This window comes from Bacillus rossius, chromosome 8 (genome assembly GCF_032445375.1).
Source record: "Bacillus rossius redtenbacheri isolate Brsri chromosome 8, Brsri_v3, whole genome shotgun sequence".
Classification (NCBI taxonomy): domain Eukaryota; kingdom Metazoa; phylum Arthropoda; class Insecta; order Phasmatodea; family Bacillidae; genus Bacillus; species Bacillus rossius.
Genome location: NC_086336.1, coordinates 51,640,602 through 51,665,575, shown reverse-complemented (window position 1 = coordinate 51,665,575; position 24,974 = coordinate 51,640,602). Strand labels below are relative to the sequence as shown.

The 24,974-nt window shown below is 39.3% G+C and overlaps 1 protein-coding gene across 1 annotated transcript in view; it reads right to left on the bottom strand.

Moving 5' to 3' along the window:
• The window catches only part of LOC134535372 (dipeptidase 1-like), a 121,261-nt gene that overhangs the window by 81,282 nt on the left and 15,005 nt on the right, over positions 1-24,974 (bottom strand). The window contains exon 2 of the mRNA XM_063374445.1: positions 1,808-1,916. Coding sequence (XP_063230515.1) covers positions 1,808-1,916 — 109 coding nt within the window. The remainder of the gene's footprint in view (positions 1-1,807; positions 1,917-24,974) is intronic.

Sequence of the window (24,974 nt, the reverse complement as noted above, 5' to 3'; positions counted from 1 at the left end):
ATGTGAGATTCACTCAAGCTTTTTTTTGTAAATTTTATTTTAAAATAATTATTTCTCTCTGCATAATAGAAACTACTTTTAAAAATCTTTATTAGAAATTAATTAATTTTTGTCTGACCCTCATATTATTTTGAAGAAGAATTTCTGACCCTCACATTAGTTTGAAGAAGGATGTCTGACCCTCGTATTAGTTTGAAGAAGGATTTCTGACCCTCACATTAGTTTGAAGAAGGATGTCTGGCCCTCATATTAGTTTGAAAAATGATGTATGGCCCTCATATTAGCTTGAATAAGGATGTCTGACCCTCGTATTAGTTTGAAGAAGGATTTCTGACCCTCACATTAGTTTGAAGAAGGATGTCTGGCCCTCATATTAGTTTGAAGAATGATGTCTGGCCCTCATATTAGCTTGAAGAAGGATGTCTGACCCTCGTATTAGTTTGAAGAAGGATTTCTGACCCTCACATTAGTTTGAAGGAGGATGTCTGGCCCTCATATTAGTTTGAAGAAGGATGTCTGGCCCTCATATTAGTTTGAAGAATGATGTCTGGCCCTCGTATTAGTTTGAAGAAGGATTTCTGACCCTCACATTAGTTTGAAGAATGATGTCTGGCCCTCATATTAGTTTGAAGAATGATGTCTGGCCCTCATATTAGCTTGAAGAAGGATGTCTGACCCTCGTATTAGTTTGAAGAAGGATTTCTGACCCTCACATTAGTTTGAAGAAGGATGTCTGGCCCTCATATTAGTTTGAAGAAGGATGTCTGGCCCTCATATTAGTTTGAAGAATGATGTCTGGCCCTCATATTAGCTTGAAGAAGGATGTCTGACCCTCGTATTAGTTTGAAGAAGGATTTCTGACCCTCACATTAGTTTGAAGAAGGATGTCTGGCCCTCATATTAGTTTGAAGAAGGATGTCTGGCCCTCATATTAGTTTGAAGAATGATGTCTGGCCCTCATATTAGCTTGAAGAAGGATGTCTGACCCTCGTATTAGTTTGAAGAAGGATTTCTGACCCTCACATTAGTTTGAAGAAGGATGTCTGGCCCTCATATTAGTTTTAAGAATGATGTCTGGCCCTCATATTAGCTTGAAGAAGGATGTCTGACCCTCGTATTAGTTTGAAGAAGGATTTCTGACCCTCACATTAGTTTGAAGAAGGATGTCTGGCCCTCATATTAGTTTTAAGAATGATGTATGGCCCTCATATTAGCTTGAAGAAGGATGTCTGACCCTCGTATTAGTTTGAAGAAGGATTTCTGACCCTCACATTAGTTTGAAGGAGGATGTCTGGCCCTCATATTAGTTTGAAGAATGATGTCTGGCCCTCATATTAGCTTGAAGAAGGATGTCTGACCCTCGTATTAGTTTGAAGAAGGATTTCTGACCCTCACATTAGTTTGAAGAAGGATGTCTGGCCCTCATATTAGTTTTAAGAATGATGTCTGGCCCTCATATTAGCTTGAAGAAGGATGTCTGACCCTCGTATTAGTTTGAAGAAGGATTTCTGACCCTCACATTAGTTTGAAGAAGGATGTCTGGCCCTCATATTAGTTTGAAGAATGATGTCTGGCCCTCATATTAGCTTGAAGAAGGATGTCTGACCCTCATATTAGTTTGAAGAAGGATGTCTGGCCCTCGTGTTAGTTTGAAGAAGGATGTCTGGCCCTCATGTTAGTTTGAAGAAGGATGACTGAGACCTCGGAAAGAGCCGCCCTAGGTCACGCGGTGTGGAGGAGCGGGACAAGGAGAGGGACTGGACTCCGGACCCTGACCCGCGCGTGACCCCGCGCCGCCCCCACTCACCTGAGGCCGCCGACGTGGAGCTGGGGGTGGAGCTGCCCCGCGGGCTGAACGCGACGACGTCCTGCTTGGAGCCCCGCGCGCTGATCGGCGGGAACAAGGCGGCCTCCTCCTGCAACACCAGCGTCCGACACCACAGACTCCAGCGTCTCTCACACCTAGAACACATCGAGAACCTACACGCGGACACATGCCAAGAGGTAACGGGCGGCACCCCGTGGCCCGGGGGCTCCTGGAGCGATGCCACAGACAGGCACAGACAACGGCTCGCTACCGGCAGTGATGACGGTGTCTGTTCCACGACGCACTGGTCGCTGACTGTGCTGTCTCTGCTGTCCGCACTAGCAACTGGTCTGAGCCCGCGTCCCACGACAACTCCAGTGCGCGATCGCTCGGCGACCAGCGACACTCTACTTTCGAAAACCAAAAAATAACTAAAGTCAACACCCCAACGCAGATTAATCTTAAAACATGCTCAATTTCAAAACTTTCCACAATAAGCCGCAATTTAAGACATAAGCCCAGTAAGGGGCGTATCTGTGTTGGCGACGCTCGCCTGTGCTTCTAGCGCTGTGTCTCCTCTGGACTGGCGCGCAGTCTAATCGTTGGGCATGCTACAACTGTGAGAATTGAGTGATCGCCATAACACTATGCGAATGAGAAATGAAGGTAAAGGTGTTATAAAATTCCTTTTGGTGCTTTCTAGAATCTCTGCCCGGAGTTTCATGCCTAAAAAAATATTCTGATATCACACATTTTAGCCATTTCACACTACAATAAAAGTACAGTTAAAATACCAAATATGGAAACAGACTTTTTGATCCACCCTCAGAGTATTCTTAAATGTTTTTCGCAAACATACGCCGCTCAGACATATTGAGCAGTTTTTAAACCCTTTTTTTTTCTCGGAATCTTTACACAACATGTGTGTGCACGGATAGGCGGGGGCCTTAACAACCCTCCATGTTTTCTCTGTATAACACCATAATCTCGTGCCGTGCCACAGCCGATAGCTCAGAAATAAATTCGAACATGCTTCTTAGCAACACCAGTATCCTTGTATCTTTTTTTAAACCAACATATCTAAACCGAGCTCTGGTAAAGTCAACACTGGAGGTTGGTTAAGGGCGGCAATCCACCTTCTGGTACTCCCTTTGGGATATGAGGTCCAATGCCCTTGTGTGGCATTCGGCCCTTGGGGTCCGCGATAGCTGTGATGACAGCCCAGCTGCAGCTAACAAGGGCTGTGGTGGGGTTGCTTCCTTCATTGCAGCAGACATCATGAGCTGCACGAACAGCATTCGTGAATGCTGATGCCACAGGTTGTTACTCCGCCATTGTCACGATATACCCATACCAATATGTAGCCTTGTGTTTACTGCGAGCTGTACACTCTCAAAAAATATATAGCAAATCTACGAAAATTTCAACGAACAGTCCGTGTGCCAAGGTTTTTTTTGTAATTTCAGAAAACTGTATACTCGTAAAAACTACGCCTTATTGTACTTCCAAATTCGGTTTTACTTATATAAATATATTATATAAGAGAAAGATAGTATACACATACATGGAAGAAATAAATGTATTTTTGCATGAGTCGAACCAGTTTTTGTATATTCTTATATACTAAGCTTTATCTTGCGGGTTCACATTTGAAGAAAGTTAAATTTGTACATGTATATTTACGATGATAGGTAATGATAAATTTATGAAGATCTCTGTATTATTTGTAGCCAGCATTTTTTAAAAAATTGAAGGTGAAAATTTTTATCAGTGTTGATTTTTGAACGTGAGATACATTTTGTCCTTTACGTGATTTAGAATTACTCGATCGAGAAGACTAATTTGTTAATTTTTTTTGTGTGATTCAGAATGCTTTTTCTCCCTCTTCTGATACTACCTTCACAACTTGTTACAGAACTGATGTGTTGTGCTTCCTCTGGTGTATTTTCTCAGTGTGCCCTCACTTGTGTCGAAAGGGCCCATGGCCGGCTGTGTCATGTGTAGAGACCGGAAAAATTCGCGGATTCATTTCGTGTTGTGCTAGAATCCAAACACACATACTTCCCTATTGATACTGTTATTGGCTCAGATTTTACATAAAGGTACTTTAGCCAATGAAAAACCTTCAAACAAGAAGTATCGAATGGGAAGCATCCCAGTTGACAAGTCTCACAAGCCAGTAGCCGATGAGCGTGTGGTATTTGCCCGAGTATGTATGGGATCGTGGAGTATTATCCTAGAGGTCATTGAAACCGCGCCAGGCCCTAGTCATGAGTAGAGCCACGGAAATTTCGCGGATTCATTTAGTCGCAAGCTAGAATGCAAACTTCCACACTGTCACACTGTGTTCATGATTGGACCGCAGTTATCTGGACACGCCCCTCTACGACCGTGAGCCAACGATGTCCAGCTAGGAGAGAAGACAGCGAATCAGCTAGTGCCAATTAACAAGTATAAAACTGTTCTCACTAAGAAATCAACCAATGGGAAAGTAAACGGGGTAGCACACCCATAACTTTGAATTCTATCCTGAGGCCAGAGGAATCCGCGAATTTTCCGGGACTCTAGTCGTGTGCGATGGTAACAGACCTCTTGCCCCTCTCTATCATGAACCGACTCTTCGGCGACCCAGCAGCGAGCGCGATTGGACGACCCTCAATGATTCCAGCACGATCGCTCTCTCTCTCCGCGGCCTTGTTCGAAAAGGGCGTTTACTGCCGCCCGGAAACAGCAACAGCCCGTATACGAGGGGCGGAAACTCTCGGCGCCTGGTCAATCTTTCACGAACTGCGCGTGAAATGGTTAGGGAGGTGGTGAGGGGGTAGCGTTCATTTCTCCGGGGCGACCTTCTTGGTACGAGAAGAGGCGAGCGCGCGCACGTGCCTGAAGACGTGTGATCTTTTCAGTTCGGGAAACCTGCCCCTCGCTCGCCTGAGCGATTCACACGTTCGTGCATCTTGGATTCGTTTCTGTTGTGAAAGTAAACGCTCTTATTAAAAAAGAAATGGCGTGCGAGTCTTTCAGTACTCGCCAGAGATCTGTGAAATCTATTTTTCCATCACTTGAGAGGGACGCAGCACAACGCAGAACGTACAATAACGCCGAAAACCATAACGCCGATTGCCAAATTGACTACAACGCCGACAGCTAGAAAACTGCTGTGTACCACAACGCCGAAATACATTAACGCAGAAAAATATCATTGCAGGACTGCCACAAAGGTTAGGTTAGATAAGGTTAGCTCACAAATTCATTCAGTTGTTTTTCATTTTGCTCCTGTGCCCCCCCCCCCCCCCGCAGCAACATTTTTTGGCGTTACTGTATTTCGGCGTTGTGGTACACAGCAGTTTTCTAGCTGTCGGCGTTGCGGTCAATTTGGCATTCGGCGTTATGATATTCGGCGTTATTGTACGTTCGGCGTCGTGGTATTTCGACGTTGTGGTAACGACCCGACTTAAGTTCCTTCAACGGAATCCTTTTGCTGCGTGATATTGATATGGTGAACATAATTTTTTTTTTGCGTGCTTTCGTCGTTGTGTTGTCCATAATACTTGTTTAGTTTCGTCGTTGGTTCCGTTTGACCGACGTTAGCTGATTCAGCTTTGTTCTCTGTGAATTTTTACCTTAATTTTTTTTAATCGGAATTTTTCCATGATTAACAGTGCAAAAATACAAATGGCGTATGTTAAAAAAAATGCATTAAATCAAAATTCTCCATTGCATGAATCATTTAAAGAATGTATGTAAAATCTAACTTCGGTAACGATTAAATTAAAGTTATTTGTTCTCGTGTTGCAAATAAACTTAAAGTAAGAAACTCGGACTCTAATTTAACGTAGCATTCTTTTAAATAATCTCGAGCGTGATAAATGTACGCAAAATGGTGTTTTTTTCAACTAAATTTCTGGATGCGAACCACACTCAGTTTCCGTCTCTAGAATTCGCTAATGGAGCAGCTACGTCAAATATCGAAATATTTGATTACCCCAGTGGGGTTCCAGAATGGCGGCGCAGGGAGTAATAGCCCCTCCCGAGACCAAATTTAAATTTTAGGGTTTATTTGTGTTCATTTTAATTTCTTTAATTCATCATGTTTAAACTTTTCCTTCATCGAAAGTTTTTTTTTAAATATCAAATATTAGTATTTGAGACCATAAATTCGTAAATATTCTAAGCCTATATCCGACTTATTTAGGCTGGACCACTCATCACGCGCCACTCTGCGGATGAGTGGCGCGTCAGGAAGACGAGCAAGAGTTGTCTCGAGCCACTGCGAGCGAGCCACTCAGCCACCTTCCCAGTTGCGAGTGTAAAAATGTATTTGGAGGAAGCAAATGCATCGTTGTTACAGCGAAAGAAATGTCGTAAAAACGGAAGATACTGGATTATTACGATCCTTTGTTGAACAATAACATAATGATTACTAGAGACCTGCAAAATTCGCAGTTTCGATGGCCTTCAGGATAGACTGCACATACCCCTGTACACTTGGGCAAATAACACAAGTTCATTGGCTGCCGACTTGTAAGTCGTCTCAGCTGGTTTGTCTGTGATTCGAGCCTTCTTTGGTTGAGGGTTTATAACTGGTTGAGATTCGTCCAGATGAACAGTAAGCCAATAGAAAAATTATCTAAGAGGTATATGTGTTTGAATTCTAGCCTATCACCGAATGAATACGCGAATTTTGCAGGTCTCTAATGATTACTAACCAACAATATTTTTTAACTCCCTAAGTATTCCTTTGCAGGCATTTCCCAGATTGCTATTCCCTCCTGCACTACAGTTGTATGGCGGGAAGTGGCTTGTATAAATGCACCAGTGTGAGGGCGACCCCCGGCCGTGTATTTCCAAACCCTAGATGGACTCGCCGACGCGTGCCTGAATTGCGCTCTCGTTGGCCGCGCTTTTACGTTCGGGGCTGATCGGGGGTCAATGAGTCGTATACTTCATTCGCAGTTTTACAGCTTGTCGGTTGAGCTTACCACTACACATTCCCTAGATCTGCGATGTGTTGCGTCACGCAGTTGTGCGCAGAGATTCAAGGCGACGGAACCTCCAAGATTACAGTAGGCTCTTGGATACCCAACTGGGTACCAATCCAGCGCGAGTACACGTCGTTTTGCCTAAAGTCATTAAGTATACAATGTTCTTTAGGCAAAATGACTTTAGATGAAATGACTTTAGGCAAAATGACTTTTAGGCAAAACGACTTTAGGCAAAACGACTTTAGGCAAACCAACTTTAGGCCAAATGACTTTAGGCAAAACGACTCTAGGCAAAACGAATTTTAGGCATTACGATTTTAGGCAAAACGACTTTAAGGGAACTTAAGCTAACGATTATAATTTTTGGCAAAACGACTTGAGGCAAAACGACTATTAGGCGAAATGACTTTAGGCAAAATGACTTTAGGCCAAACAACTTTAGACAAATAGACTTTAGGCAAATAGACTTTAGAAAAATAGACTTTAGGCAAAACGATTTTAGGCAAAATGACGCACCCCCTCCAGCGCTTGTAAATTTGGGTCACATCACTGGTTTGTTGTGAACGAACCCAAGGCCCTCCCCCACATACGTGCAACTCGTCTTAGGTTTGGGCAATGGACTACCACGCTAACATCTCATCAATCATCGACATTATTACAAATTTTCAATTTTATAAATTTAATTTCTAGTTACTGATGTCGATGAAAGTGCTCATTTTCTTGTACCTAAATTATTTTACAAACTTAAAAACAAAAATTATATAAACAGGGACATAAAGATTGAAGATGATGTGTCGTAGATATTAAGAAGACCATTATAGATACAATTTGGCCTGGCATATTTCTAAATGTTTGCAGTTTGGCCTGGCAGTTTTCTAAATGTTTGCAGTTCAGCCCACGCTGTTTACAGGATGGCCACTTCTGTTCCAGATCATCTACTGAAGCAGTCTAATGATCTGTTTATCTACAGAAAGAAACCTACTGGCCATACCTAAATATTTTTGTGGGATTTCATGTTGTAATGATGATAATGTAATTTTTCTGTGACAACGGAGTGGTTTAATTTTAACTGCAATATTTACTAAACGTTTTCAGGCAGTTTTATTGCCACTAAAAGACTTTATGCTTGACATAGTTCCCGGTTGTTCTACCAGATTTATAACGTCCCCTTCAAAGATAATGTTTCATTATTTAAGTAACGCAAGCGCTTGTCAAATGATAGCCGTGTGGAATTTATAATGTGTAGAGTCCACCAAAATTCGTGTTATTATTCGAAGAAAGGCTAGCACGAAGGCAATTGTACATTTAGATTAAATCTCCAATGGACCATGAGTAGTTTGACATGCCACAAATGTACAGTACATCAATAAAAAATTTAATAAAAACCAACGATATGTAATCCAGACAGAACCCATTCAGTCAATGAAAGACGATCTACAACTTTACAAATGTGAGAGTTTAACTTGTTACCAGAAAACAGCGCAAACTTTGCCGGTCTCTAAATTTTAGTTGTTTTTTAATCATAGGTTCAATTATTTAAAATTTTAAAAAATGATGAAAGATTACATAATAGTACTGAGCATTTTGTAACTTTGGCATCTCTGTCTACAAGTATTTCATCGGCACGTGTGGTAGTCAGAAGCACACACTTGTTGACTCGAGTAACACATTGGACACGTGAAGATCAGCGGGAAGGTAGAGTAGTAGAGTAGACCTCACAGCGAAGCCTGTAAGCCCAGCCGACAGATACTTCATATCCCACGCGAATCTTCTTCTCTTCCCTCCCCTCCCCTTCCCCCCTTCCCAGTCGAACAGCCCGTGCCCTTTGACCCCACCGTACAAACACACAGTTCATCACACAGAATGTCCTCCGGACTCCGTGGTCCAGCTCTCTCTCTCTTTTCTCCCGTATCCGAGGCTTTGTTGTTTCTTCGGCTTCTTACGTGATTGGAAAACCCCGTTATTTGGAAGTCCTAACATCGGAAGGTCGTGTTTTTGAGTTCCATCTCGGAAATAAGCCAACACTACTCTCTCTAAAAAAAAATGTAATGTTTTGTTACGTTCCTAAAGACGTAATGAAATATTTTACTAATATGCATTCTACGCAGATTTTACCATACAAATAGCCTATGTTAAAAATTTTTTTTTGTGATTTTGACTCTATCCTGTTTCAATACAGGAGGATTAAATGTAATCACGTGAAATATATTAACCATTAGTAATTTCTTATCAAAAAATTCCATTTAAAAAAAATATTCTGAACAATTTCTTGAAGTGTAGTATATATTAACAAAGTAAAATATTGAGTCTCATTGTTCGCAGTTTTATATTAAGAGGTTAGTTGCATCTGTTATTCTCACTACAGATGTTAAATTCACACAAACATATACATTTAGCTTTTGTCAGGTTTTAATTTTATAATGGGTACTTTTAAATTCGTTGTGGTGGCTCACTCAAAGTATTTAAAAAAAAAACGTATTTATTCAATTGGCTAGAATATATTGTACCACAACAAACAAAGCATATATAATATATAATTATTCTAAAAAAAAATTGTAGTAAACTAACAGGACACCAGAAAATATGTGGACTGTCAACGATGCATTTCAAAATATTTTTTTTTATGAAGTTGATGACATTTCAATCTGACGGCCACAAATGGTTTACGTGGTTTCGTAGGATCGACGTCGATAACTCTTCGTGACAGGTCTGCCAACAGTACCGTAGAAATATCCATCCGCTACAAACTGCGGGGGGGGGGGGGGGATGAAACTGCAAACACATCTGACTGACGCCGAACCGTTAATAACACACACACACACACACACACCTTAGTAATTTTTTGACGGCTGTGAAATCTCAGCTCAAGGGGCGCGCATAGTCAGGGGTGTACATGTGTTAGTGAAGCATGTTGATAAGTGGGACACTCGCTGTATATAAAAACATTTCCTGTACTATTACAACAACAAAAAAAACATTTCTTTGGAAACCAGATTACAAGAAAAAAATTTTAATGTTGCGAGAAATATATTGTGAATTTTTACGACTCATGGATATGGTTCTTTTTGCAAACATTAAATAATTACGTTTTTCGAGATAATACCTAGTATTTCTTACGAACATTGGCCCACAATTAAAAATTTTAATTCATGTATCATTCAAGCATTTTTTTTAATATTTCAAACTATAGAAAATATAATCAAATATGCAATCATTGGATTTTGTTTTGTATTATCATGCTTAAAAATGTCAGTAAATGCTGTAAAGCTATTCAGAGAACGGCTTATAAATAAGTTTATCTATTGGAGGTACTGGGACAACACAAATCATAAATACCCGGGTAATAATCTGAACCCAGTATCCATGTGAACACTATTTTGTGATGATACAATTGTTTTCATGTAATTTTAGAAATTTACAAATATCTTGTCATTTACATGAATATTTCTCTTCCATGAAGAAAACAGTGTTTTGGTTCTACCGCAGAACTACTCATCCGCTATCAGCGTATTTTTTTAATGCTTTTAGTGAACAGACACCAGTCAGTTATCTTAGGTGATTTTCAAATCAGGTGCTTTGCACAGCTCTGCACACCGTTTGTGTAGGGACTGTAAAATTTCGCGGTTTCAATTACCTTCAAGATAGACTACACAGTCATCTGCACACGCGAACAAATAACGCCAGCTGATTGGCTGCTGACACGCGAGTCGTCTCACCTGGTTTGCCTGTGATTTGGTTGAAGGTTTCTCACTGGCCCAGAGTCACCCAGATGATCACTGAGCCAATAGAAGAAGGAAAAAAAAACAGTTTAATTTTTTTTTGCTTTAATTTTATTTTATCACAAAATGAATCTGCGAATTTTTCCGGTATCTATGTATGTGTGCCCGGGTAGTAGGGGACTTTAGGACGACACTAAAACCATAGACAACATCGACAGGAAGAACAGACTGATGTCATAGAGTTGCATCGTTCAGCAGAAACTGCCGCGGACGACATCTCGTGATCCAGTCGCGTGCTACTCGGCAGTGAAAGGAAGGGCGCGGTCTTATTAAAACACTAACTTCTCCCCGACTTAGTTATGTCCAGGAATGGAACCGTAGATAACAATAATAAATTACGTAGCCCATTAATTTTATTTATTTAAGAACTTCCCGTCTCAGATAAAAAAAAAATATCTATGTAAGGAATAACACGATACAAACACTAAATTAAAAAATACAATCATTTTAGTTCACAGACTGAAACTATAATAATGAACGGAAACTACAAAACTACAATTGTTCCAGAGAAAATACTGGCCATCATGAACATTAACGTACAGAGAACACTGTTCGCTCGGCGTTGATTTTATTTTTGAACAGTGACAACAATAATTCAATGTTTGCAGTTGATGTATTATAGTGTTAATAAGCTCCAAGCGTTTAGAAAAATAAATACTGATGAGTTAATGGCTAGCGCCTTGCAATTGTCCAAGATTTCAGTTATGCTGAGCCTCTTGTGAATACTCAAATATAACAACAACAAAAAATTATTGAAATTAACTAAGTTCCTCGCGGTAGCTCAGGAGCAAACAAGTACTCTAGAGATTGGACTTTATTAAGTCAACAGTCATGGACTAATGTAAATACTGCAAGCCATTTCCCCCTGAGAGTGTGGTAGTGGGTATCTCTTCTTGCTTTCACAAGGTGTAGCCTGTTGGGGAATCTAACTCTTAAAACATTGAAAGACTAGTTAGATTATTTGTGCCATGTTTTACCTGACCTTTTGGATTAATGCCGCAGATTTTAAGAGCAGAATCACTCCTTAAAATTTAATGATCCATGCAAATCATTTAAATGAAAATTAACTTACATAATTGATTTTTTTTAATTCTAGTAAATGCAGATGTTCGTTTGATAGAGATTGTATCACACTGTCATGCTCAGAAGTTTAAGACGAAGAGTCTCCAAGATAATAGTTGACTCAGAACCACTTGGATGAACAGAATCAGTGCGCCTGGGTAGATCCAGAAACTTAAATAAGAACCCGAGAGAAAATTCACTGCATAAATAAATAATCAGTGCAAATAAGTGATGAATCACAAAACTTAACACGATTAAAACAAATAATAATTGGGCATACACCGTTTTTGTAGGAATCCTTGTACTCAAAAAGAGCAAATTTTAATTAGTTTTTCTTTTTAAGTTAAGTTTCTGTTGTTCGCAGCAGTTCGCAATACAGTGCGGCGAATCAGATAACTAGTCTGGCATGTCGATGGACTGCAGAGCTTCGCAGTTTCGCCGCCGGACAGCGCGGCGATCGCGCCGTCACGCTCCGGCGCCCAAGCGCGGCGAACGATCGAGCACGTCAGGGCAATGATTCTCTCTATCTCCCCCCTCCCCACCGGGGACTCCAGGGCGTGGAAGCCTGGAAGCCTTCCTGCCCGACTGCGTCCGCTCGACGCAGTGGCTTCTCGCCGCAAGTCACCGATCTTTGTTCGCCGTTGGGAGGGGAATTTTTTTTTTTTTTTTTCCATTTCTGGAGAATTTTGTAAGTTGGTATTTTAATCCTGTTGGGTGATATCCAGGATTTCATAAACATTTTTTTCGGACTTACAGCATTCCACTGTTTGTCATGGGAAAAAAAATATTCAAGAATGCAAAATAAAACCTTACATTCCATGTCCAAAAAAATCACGTCTCTTCAAAGGATTTTTTTAAACTTTTTAATAACATTATAATACAATTTTGTTATATGTTCAAGAAACTTGTTTAATGTCAAAATTCCTCATTGCATGATTCAATTAAAAAACGTAGGTAGTCATGATTTTATTTATCTAATTATTAAGTTTTAAAAATCTAATGCCTTTAAAATATAAACATTGTTTCAAAAAAATATCTTCCCGTAACGACATATTAGTGAATTCATTTTTGCCCGGCCTGTACACTTTTAGAAATTACTGTATATTTACAGACTTAAACTGTGCGCAAACTACACGAAAAAAAAATGTGCTAAATAATTTTTCAGGAAATATTTAGGAAATAAAGACTATTAAAAAAAACTTTGTAATTAGCTTATTTTTAAGGTTTTCTATGTACAGAAACGAATGAAAGTTCGCAGCCGTATTATAAATGTCCTAAAGCTTACGTGAAGTTAGCGGTAAATTTTGTGCACAAAAACCAACTTGTAACGTTCTTCCGCAACAGATGAATGCCGAGAGGGGTGGCTGGGCTCGAAAGCAGGTAGCCGTCGAATAGGGAATGGGCGTTGGCAATGCCATCACTAGAGACTCGGAAATTTCGCGCATTCATTTAGTCGCAAGTTAGAATACAAACCTTCACACTCTCGCACTGTGTTCATGATAGGCCCGCAGTTACTTGGACACGCCCCTCTATGACCGTGAGCCAACGACGCCCAGCTAGGAGAGAAGTAAGCGAATCGGGTAGTGCCAATTAACGAGGATAAACATGCTCTCGCTAAGAAATCAACCAATGGGAAAGCAAACATGGGTTGAACACACCTACTACCTAAAATTCTACTCTGAAGCCAGACGAATCTGCGAAATTTCCGGCTCTCTAGCCATCACCTACTTGCTCATAGCTGCTTGTGGCATTACCTCCTTGCGGTGGGGCGTAACGGCCGAGTTGTTGTATGCCAGGACCAGGAACTATCGCCCTCGAGTTTGATACCGATGTCCGAACGCCATTGTACTCACAAGTGGAGCGGCGATACCACCTTCCTGCCGGCACACCTTGCGAGAAGTTAACACTCCCGTGAACACGTCAACGTAACTCCTTGCGTCGTAATATTTATGCTGAGCGAAACAGTTCGCGCGTTTCGCTGACACGATGAAAATATACTTGTTACTTAAATTATTATCACAATCCCCGGCACGCGAAAACCCCGCGAAGCGAATTCTCGGGCTGCATTATCAGCTGTTCCGCGGCGGCCCATAGTTCGTCAGTTCGCCTCCCGCACACGTGACCCCGTCCACCGCTCGGCTGCATTTCCCCCTCCCCTTCACACGCCTCTTCCACTGCGTCATCACACGTCACTGACCACCGCATTCAAATTCTAATTCCACATCTAACCAAGCAGAACGTTCTTATAAAAACCACGTAACTACAAAACTTGTACAACACATGGTTATGGTTGTTTTTGTATACCTGAAATACATTTTTCGAGATAATACTGAATATTTTTTACGAAAATTGACAGGTAGTTTTATTTTTTAATTGACGTTTCATTTAAGCATAATCTTTTTAAAAGTTGAATATTCAATAATTGGATTTTATTTTGATTTATCGTGTTAATTATGTGTGAAGTAAATATTGGAAAGCTTTTCAAGGAACATTTAAAATTAACTTTAACCATTGGAGGTACTGGGACAACACAAAGAGTAAATGACCTGTATTACTGGGAACACTATTTTTGTAGTGATACAGTATTGTTTTCGTGTAAGTGTAGAAATTTACAAGTATCTTAAATTTTACATGAACATATCTGTTCCATTTACAAATATAGATATATTCAGTGCACTGTTCTTCGTGAAATTTTTTAACGGTGTAGAGTCTAGGCCGTGCGGGATAACGACGCAATGTTGCCAAGTGAACGAACACTGGGTTAAAAAAAAAAAAATTCCCCGCGTCCCTCGCGCCGCAGGACTGGAGAGCTACTTCCACTTCCGCCAATGAACGAGCCGCGGACGAGAAGCAAGTCCCGAAGTGTTCCGTGGGAACTGTTATGGGCGGCGTGGAAACCAGCAGCACACAGTGCCGCTCCACGGCTCTCAGATCTCTCTGTGTGTGTTTGTGTTGTGTTTATGTTGTGTTGTGTGTGCGTGTGAACAGCGAGCCGACCCAGGGACGCTCGGGAAGCCTGCCTCGCCGAATACCGCATGCAAACGATACGTAAGCAAACAACACTGGCCGCTACTGTTTTTGTTTCAATCGCAATTTAAAATTTAAAAAAAAAATTGTTTGTCTGTAAAGTCGGTTTACGGACGATAGTTTAACGTGACAACGTCATAACAAAACATTGCATACTTTTATGAATAAAATTGAATAATTTTTATAGAATTATCACTATTTAGTATGGATACAAAGAAGGAGTGAAATGAAATCTACAATTTAATTGATAAATTTACTTTTATTTGCACTCATTTATTCAAATATGTTTATTACTTTAACGAAGAGATTATTTTTAATATAAATTTTATACATGTTTGCTATTTAACTTCTTCCAATCTGTGTTATTCTGTTAAGGATAGGACGATGATAGGAAAAGTAGGAAACGAATGGGAGTGTTTCAAGTTTCATGTGCCTCGAAAAAGTCAATTCGATGGTTGTTCTAATCGAGTGGAAGAGAGATAGATGCGGCGCAAGCGTACAATGAGCGTAACGGGACACAGCGTAATGGGACAATGTGCGTAACGGGACAATGAGCTATCCTTTTTCGTGCGTGCAACCGGTGTTCATCGATTTATTAGACGTCACGTCAAAAAAATGCTATCCTTCATGGCAATAGCCACAGCAGTCAACTTTCATTTTTTTTTTGACACGCTGTTATAAGATGCAATTTCCAATTGGCAGTTTTTTTAATGGACTGTTTGTACGCTGGAGTAGAATCACAAGTGATGTATGTATAACATATTTACAGGAGGGTCTTGGATTTTTTTTTTTTTTTTTTGTGGAAATATCTGAACGCAATAAGGCATGCTCGCCCAAACGATTTCTCAAATTTTAACTGGCGGTTGTGTTACCACGCCCGGTATACTGTGTGTGGGTTTCTCTGAACCTCGAAAGAGGCGAGTCCACAGACCAACACAATTTTATTCATGAGCAAGCGCAAGATACAGCATATCACCCAAGCACAGAGTTTATAATGTATGGCACTTGCTTCACATAAATTTTGAATCCTTCCATTGGCTAGTGCACCGAGATATCGCCACTACCGATACTGTAACAAAGATTTGCACCATTAACATACCAGCTATAAATAACTATATAATAAAACATTTTATTACTGGGCTCTATTTTATTGCCTCTATTTATTAGTCGGTTATTATTATATCGTGCGCAAACACGTTATCCTTCTTAACATGTATCTTCTCGGAAATTACGTTAAAAATTTTTTTATAAACAATTTTAAAAGACAGAATTTAACCACTAAAGTATACGATAGACCAAACTCTAGCTGTTTCAATAACAACAATAAAAAATTATTTACAAGTTAATTTGTAAACGGCTTATCACTTATCAAACACACGTCGAAAATGAGACTACACTATTATTCAAACTCATTACACATTTTACCAGCGCACAATTACGTACATGGGCATATCCTACTCCACTGGTTAGCTTAAAATATTGTTTTTATGTACACGAGAAATATGTGAACGACTAACTGAATGTCGCTACATTCTAATGTCTCGCAAAAAATATCAATGTTGGTGTTGAAAGACGTCTGAAATCTTGACAAAGCCCGCCGGGGTTATGGACACTGGTAATCAGCAGCTGTGAATAAATGCAGGCTCTCGTCTTGTAATTGCCGGTTCGCCGGGCGAGGGGACGCACCACAACGCCGAAATACCACAACGCCGAACGTACAATAACGCCGAAATACCACAACGCCGAACGTACAATAACGCCGAAAACCATAACGCCGAATGCCAAATTGACTACAACGCCGACAGCTAGAAAACTGCTGTGTACCACAACGCCGAATTACCACAACGCCGAATTACCACAACGCCGAAATACATTAACGCCGAAAAATGTCATTGCAGGACTGCCACAAAGGTTAGGTGAGGTTAGGTTAGGTTAGGTTAGGCTAGGTTAGGCTAGCCTAGGTTAGGTTAGGTTGTGGTATTTCGGCGTTAGGATACATTTAAGAAACACACACAAATTCATTCAGTTGTTTTTCATTTTGCTCCTGTGGCCCCCCCTCCCCGCAGCAACATTTTTCGGCGTTACTGTATTTCGACGTTGTGGTACACAGCAGTTTTCTAGCTGTCGGCGTTGCGGTCAGTTTGGCATTCGGCGTTATGGTATTCGGCGTTATTGTACGTTCGGCGTTGTGGTATTTCGGCGTTGTTGGTAACGACCCGCCGGGCGAGTTCCAAAGGTTCGTCAGGGGCGAGCGAGTCGCCTCCGATGCTACTCGCTGATCACTGGGCTCCGCGCAGCTGGCGTCGGTAGCGAGTTGTCGCTTCCTCAGCAAGCTTCCTGAAGACTAGTCCCGGGTGTATTCTCTCTGGCACAGCCAACTGCAGGTACGTCACACAGCGAGCGAGCAGGTTTCATCGGCCACCCTCGAGATTCCATCAAAACACTGGGGGTTACAGTCCGTTGACGGCGGGCGCACGGTCATCCCTCCAGTAACAGAGGACATCACCCCCGTTTCTCTCGCTCGTGTCGTCATGCGTATTTCCTTGTCCAATTGTAAAGACAAAAGTTTTTTGACGTGACAACGTCTAATAAATCGATGAACGCCGGCTGCACGCACGAAAAAGTGTCCCGTTACGCTGTGTCCCGTTACGCTCATTGTACGCTTGCGCCGCATCTATCTCGCTTCCACTCGATTGGCCTATGCGTCCGAGGAGAATAAAGACGGTGGCAGCACACAACTTACATCTACACGAGAACTGTTTCGTCGACTGTTTATAAAGTGAAGTGAACAGTTAATGTGGTTTTCATTGCTTATTACAACAATTTCGGCAATAAAGATTAATTATTCTTGCATTTTAAAAATCAGATTACTAGTATAATTTCAAGTATTTATTCTTTTATTATATTAAAAAAAATGATTCAATTTTATTCATAAAAGTATGCAATCATTTCATCAATGTTTTGTTATGACGCTGTCACGTTAAACTATCGTCCGTAAACAGACTTTACAGACAGCCAATTTTTTTTTTTGTTTTTAATTCACCAAAATCATGTCATTTCCATTTTCAACCCTTCATGCTGAATGTATTCCAGCATTTTTTTTAAACCGTAACCGTAACTACGTAAATCTGCGTAGCCTCCTAGTCCCGGGCCTGAAATGTCTAAGCGCGAAAGAAAAAAAGAAAAAAATAGGAAAATACACCGCAACTGCCACACCTACCGCCGACCAGCTCAACGAACAAACACGCCAACAGCCATCATGAGCCATCCGCCCGTTTTCTGAAGTCCCCAACGTGGTTGCGGTTCGTGAAATCACAGGTCCAACAGAAAACTCGTCAAAGTTGAAGTCCATCCCGGATCAGGACTTCTGGGGGTATCGCCTGAAAAATATTCCATCACCAACTCAATTCGCTTGAATAAACTTTACGTACAATTCCGACCTAGCCTCTGGCTGTGTCATGCCGTCCTAGACGTGGCGACGACGACGGCTAGCATGGCGTTTCTGCATAGTCGGGGCGTCGGGGCGTCGGGGCGTCGGGGCGGTGGTACGAAGTTCTCTTCGCCGTTCGAATTGTTTGAGATTATTTCGTTTATTTCACATTAATATGTTCAAGTAGATAACATTTACACACATTTCAGTCCTTTCCTTTCATTTATTTCGTTACAATTCATAGAATTAATCACTGATATTCGTTTCTATTTAAGTACACTTATTTCGTTATAAACGGGTTCTTTTGATGCTTTTTGATGTTTTTTTACTTGATTTTCTTTATTTAATTACATTTGGGTACAAATCATTTTATTTCTATTGTATTAGGTGATTTTGTTTGATGTATGTATTAGGTTTCCGACTCATTTCCGTATATGTCGATTTATTTCATTTCCATTTAAATCGTTTAAGATTATTTCGGTCATTACACATTAAAATGTACAGTTATGAAACATTACCACACATTTCAGTCCTTTCCTTTCATTTATTTCGTTACAAATCATGCATTTAATGTTTGGCGGGAGGCGGACTGCGCTTCAAGCTCTCAGTCTAGACCCCTTATACGCCCAAGTCCAGCGAACCTCAAACAATCTAGAAGGTCTGGGTAGTCGACCAGCAAATATGGCCGACTTCCTATGACGTCACTTTCTGACACCTCTTTTGCTGCTGTACGTCGGTCGGCCCATACCTCAGGCTTCATCCGCAACGCCGGAAGTCTACTTGCCAGGCTTCAAAGTCGCTACGCATAATATCGGCAATCAGTCACGTTAAATAACAGCATGACTGCTGCAGACAGCATAACAGCTGTCTGCAAGAGAACCCATTGTCTTATTTGGCCAGGCCATTCAGTGCGTATTCGCTTCCACACTGAAAGGCTGTGATTCGTGTACCAAATGTAAAAAAAAAATGTATACCTGAAATAAACCCAACCAATCACGAAATACAGACGATTCTACGGTGTTTTAACACTCCAGCATTACTCAACTGATATCGAGATCTTTTCGCAAAAAAAAAATCCATGGTCCTGCCTAATTACTTTTTCAACATTTTCAATAGTTTCTCGCGTCGACGCATGCCATACATCTGTCATTCAGAACCAAACATTCTTAGGTCACAATAGTGACATATTTACAGGAGGTCTAAAAAACTTCTCTTTCATTGATAATTGTGTTTTCAACATTCATGTACGTGTGGCTGGCAAGAAGGAACCTGTGTTTAATTTCTTCCAAATTTTCCATTGTCACTAGACTTAAAGTTTTTCTGGCTTAACTGAATATTTGAACTTAAGCTCTTTTAACTATAGTTTAAATGAAAGAAAACAATAAATAATAAACAAGAAAACAAAAAAACGTTACATTTAGACTTAAACTTGTTTGACTCTGAGGTACATAAAAAATAACACGTGTGGAGTTAATCGTGATGGAGCGCTTCTGACGGTAGCGGCCCTATGGGAAGGGGAAAGAGGGTATGGGGGAGATCGTCCCTCTTTTTTCTTAAAAAAAAAACCCCTATCACGACAAATAAATGAGCTGTAAAAATACAATTCACTAAAGAATGTTAGAGATTTTTTTATATAAATATGTATGATTCTAAATCTTTCGAGGCGTCAGAAATACGTTTAACTAGCCTTTTAAGTGTCTTTTTTTTAAATTTTGAACCTTTCAAGTTACTGGGAGGTATCCCATGCTACCCAAAAGCTCTCCGACTATCTGCCCCTCCCAAAATTCCAGCGTGTGTCCACCACTGGCTTCTGTGTCACCAGATCACGACGTGCCCGCCCGTACAACACGCAATGCTTCACAGTCATTGCTGCAGCGTTACAGGAACGTCACCAATTGTCATCTAGGTGAAATTACGTATAAAAAATATATATCTGAAACGTGCTGTGTTGTAAGGGTGAATGCATGTCAACTGATCGGATCCATACACGGGAAACTGGTGATTTATGCCATCAGACTAATAAAGTACACATCAAGGTTTCATCTATTTATCATTTTAAAAAAAGTTTCCTTACCTGACACCATTTATTTTTCGTGAGTGTTTCGTAGGATTAATTTTACATTCTCAATACAGAATTTTTATATATATAAATGCAGACATTTTGGTGGATCCTAAAGTGTTCCGTGTGATTATGTTTAGGTAAAGAAGTAATGATTTCAATACCTCTTTGCAGTTTTGGTTTGCCTACATAGTTTTATTTTTTTTTTTGCCTTAAAAGAAATCATATTCTGGTTTTTTAGTGTTGAAACTATACTACATAAATTTCAAAGAATCGTTTAAACTTATTTAAAAGCTACATCAAATACCGGCAACTACAAAACTTAACGAGAAGGAATTCAACATTTATCTGCGTACGGGCGAGTGTATCGCATAAAAAAAATCTCGAGCAGCACGGCACAGCAAAATGAGTTGAGTTCGCGTTATGTCTCGTTGTTAAAATAATTGGTACTTGAAAGTTAGTGAAGTTTAAACTTTCCAACCATAGCTTCCGTATCGAAAATAATTCCAGCATTGAGGTTTTTCACCAAAGTTTGGAGACCATTCATTAATTTTTCCCAAAGACAGCAATGAAAACTACAAGTTTACATTAGAAACGTTCTTTTAACTATAATCGTAGCAACAATTTGTTCGGATTATTGAAGTTATGGAAAAATGAATAGAGAGAATTTTTACGATGCGCGCGCACCATGTAACGAAATTTTCACAGGAAAATGGCGGACCCACGTGTAACATAAACATATGTAGTCACTTTAATAAAAATTAGGGCACATACCAAACGTATTGGTGTGGCAAATGAAACTGTAAGATAGTGAAACTACCCTGGAATATATTTGGTACTCAAAAAGCCATAGTAAAGAATAGTTTTAAAATTTAAAAATCCTCATTTATACTGCTATTACATCCAATATGATACATATTCTCCATAAAATCTTCCATCAGGCTTCGGAGCGCATTGGGGTTATATTGCGCGCTTAATAATTTAAAATAACGTAGTTCAAAATTCGACGGGTAATTTTTTTTTTTTTTTATGTTTTTAAAAAGATTGCTTGAAGACACAAATTTTGCTTTAATAAAATATATGTGAATGCGTTTTATTTCTTTATCGTATTTCTATAATATTATTTAATACACTGCTCGGTCCTTTGGATTGATTATTTCGTACTAAGTAGGCCTATAACCTCTATTTTTTACTTCAAATAATGTTAAATTAACTCCGTTCGTTAGGAAATTAATGTTCATGAATTCGTATAGGTAATAAAAACATTTTATAATAGTACAAACATCCTTCAATACTTAATATTTAATAGTCATCTAACATGTGCAGAAACTATACAGTATTAACTTTTTAATAAATTATAAAAAAGCGGGCCTAATTTAGATAAAATTCATTGTCAGATTCAGGTCCAAGCCAAGGTTCAGTATTTTTAAATTGATTCTTGTACATTATTTGGAGAGTATGTACAGGGATATTTTCATGGAGTTTCCAAATAAAACAGAATAAAAAAATATTAATCATCATCTGAACATTGCACTGATTGAAATTATAGGTGCTAGCCTTAAAAATAAGGTATGAAAAAATTATCTCTGTTCAAAAGGTATGAATATAAAATTAGTTCAGGACTTCAGTGTGGTTAAATCCTTACTTGGGCTCCTGCATTCTCTCCCATCTCTTCGCGTGACCTCGTTTTCTCTCCTCGTAAATATTCAAAGGACTAGAAATGAAGCAAGTTTTGCCCCTTTTATTTCTCTTTTATTCATCTTCCCACGGGGGACAAATATTTGCACGTCTAGAACATGTTTGTTGTCAAAGGTAGGAAAGTAATTTCTGTCCTGCGTTTGCTGGCCTAAAAAAAAAAAAATTAAAACTATGAAGAGAGAAAATTTTTACTTTCGCTATATTTATGACAACACATAGTACATTAATTCGCAACAGAGGAAAATGTGGTGGCTACACTCGAATCTGTGTCATGCGTTGAAAATAAAACATGTTTCTGTTGGCTCTGAAATATTTTGTCAATTTAAATACTAGCAAATATTTTGTTTTAATAATAGACAAAATTAATTAAAGAGTCAAATTTTTTCAGCAGCAATTGCATAATTGCATGGTTAACCAAACCTTTTTTTCCTATCTGTTTCAAAAAATTTGGTAAGGTTTTCACTAAAGCAAATACTGTTATTTTATTGTGCTGTGCTATTTTTGTAATTATTACATCACTAATAACAAAAAAATATGTTTTCACTGATAAAAATAATTTAAAATGAGGTGTCAAATGACAGTTTAGTATACACAGCAAATTCATAGTAACAAAATTATTTTGTCGCTATGCTCACCAGATGGTGATTAAGTGTCTTATTGGCTAAAGCGCAATTCACATGAATGCCAATCTATTGATATGCTAATGATAAAATATTTTAAAAAAATAATTGTGGTCGAAATAAACATGTTTATGCTCCAGGTTAATTTTCATATTGTATGGTACGTAGATGGTATTTTGCATTCCAAACTGACCGCCTTTAAATACATTGTCTCTCGTTTTATTTAGTCGATAGGGCGTTAACATGTATATAATGTTATGTTCCAAAAAGTTTTACAAATGCACTATCTCCTTTCCAGGATAAATTAAAGCAAACATTTGTGATCACTTGCAGAGCACTGTAAGTCAACTCTGTTAATTGTGAGATCTCACAAAATAAAGTGTTTACGGGTTTTTTGTGTTTTGCACTGCGTTCATTTACTTTTAAAAAGAGTAAAAGTTTTTTTAGGAACTAATCTAACATTGCGATGTGGTGGTACAGGCGTGAACCATTTTTTTTTTTTTTTAATTCTTTGCGAGAGAAGTGAAAGCTCAGTGTAATGTAAAATTTGTTTGTTTGTTTTTTTACGAATGGATTTTTTTTATGTGGTCGCGAAAGTGACGGGCGAACTCGAGGGTACATCAGCGTCACTGCATATTTCATTCCCTTCCGCGCCTAACTTCCTTCTCGGTTCACAACTTTGATTTGATTCTCTTCTTGCGAATCCCTGAGAAGGGAAGGGGAGCGTGTAAAACGGGCTCTGAGGCGCTGCACGCGGCGGACCTACAGCTGGGAGACTGCTCGTGTAATCCAGGCTGCCGCCTATAAAGTCGCCCCGGCTGCCGCAATAAACCGCCATCAGCAATGCAAGGAAGCCTGCGGCGCCCACGGGAATAACCGCCCTCAATTGTTTCGCTCCTTTCATTCTGCGTTTTCGTCCGTGCTTCAATTTCAGCTCCCAAATAATATATTTTTTTAACAGCGTACGAATAGTTATAGTTTCAAAAAAAGTGTACGTGGAGTCCAACAGCATCAGAAGTGAAACTTCTTGCTTATTATATCCTTACTAATATTATAAATACGAATGTGAGTTTGTTTGTGTGTTTGTTTGTTACGCCTTCACGCGGAAACTACTCAACCGATCATCATGAAATTTTATGCGCATATTTTCAAGGGTATAGTAAAGGACATAGGACCGTTTTTATATAAAAAATATTTTTTTACGAAGAGCAAAAATAATTGATATTGGTGTGTATGATCGTCCGACTGAGAGTTTGAGTAAACTGAATGAAATTTAACGCCAACCTGGCGTTTCAGTAAGTACATTAAATAATTCGCCAATCTAATACTGTAATACCGGCGGTCAATTCACTATTCAATTTTAATTTTTCTGTCACCGCCAAGCAATACATAAACTTTTTTTAAAAAATTTTGAGGTTAGGTGTCTGTTTATTTTCTTCGATGATGTTGTTCAGACGTTAACGATAGAGGTTATATTTTACTTTCAAGAGAATTTTGTAATTTAGTAGAAAATGCTGTGGATCTGATTACTCACGTTTTCCCGGACTTGCAACAAAATTTGAATAGTGATCAGTGGTTTTGCGCAAGAGCAATATTGGCGTCAAAAAATTGTATCGTTAATAAAATCTACACTTATATTTTAAAGGAGTTGCAAGGGGAAATGAAGGAATATTTGTTAATAGATACAAACATGGATACAGAACAAAACACTTAATATCCTGCGGAGTTTTGAAATTCACTTTAACTTTCGGGTGTACCCTCACATCAACTTCAAACTAAATGTACAAGTTATGCTTATGCGAAATCTAGATGCTCCTCGACTATGTAATGGAAAAAGTCTTCAAATCACACAATTGGGGCAGAATATACTTGGTTCCACTATTTTAACAGGGGTCGGTAAAGGGGAAAGTGTTATTATACCTCGAATTCCAATTATCCCCACTGATCAACCGTTCCAATTCAAAAGAGTTCAGTTTCCCGTCAGGCTTAGTTTTGCTGTTACCATCAACAAAGCGCAAGGGCAAACATTGCAGGTAGCAGGGGTGCATTTGGGAAAGCCATGCTTTTTCAATGGCCAACTATATGTAGCATGTTCACATGTGTCCAATGCCCGAAATCTACACATATTTGCACCGGACAGAAAAACATATAACATAGTATACAGGAGCATCCTAGAATAATACTCTGATTTAAGCTCTTTCAAAGAAAAACTAATTTATTATACGTTAATACTTTGAACTTTTTTAAAATTTTAGTATTAAAATTTATTTATTTTTTTTAATAGTGAAACATATTTCAATAAAGCATGTTCTAGTTTTTTAAGCGGAATTGTATGTTAGAATTTTTAAATACCGATGATCCCAGTCACGCAATAAAGAAACCAATTATCATATTATTTTATTTTCTTTGAAATGATCTTTGATGCTTATTTAAGGACATCAACGCGAGCGAAGCCGGTGGTAAAAGCTAGTTATTAGATATTGGAAACATAATTCTCTCTGGATGAG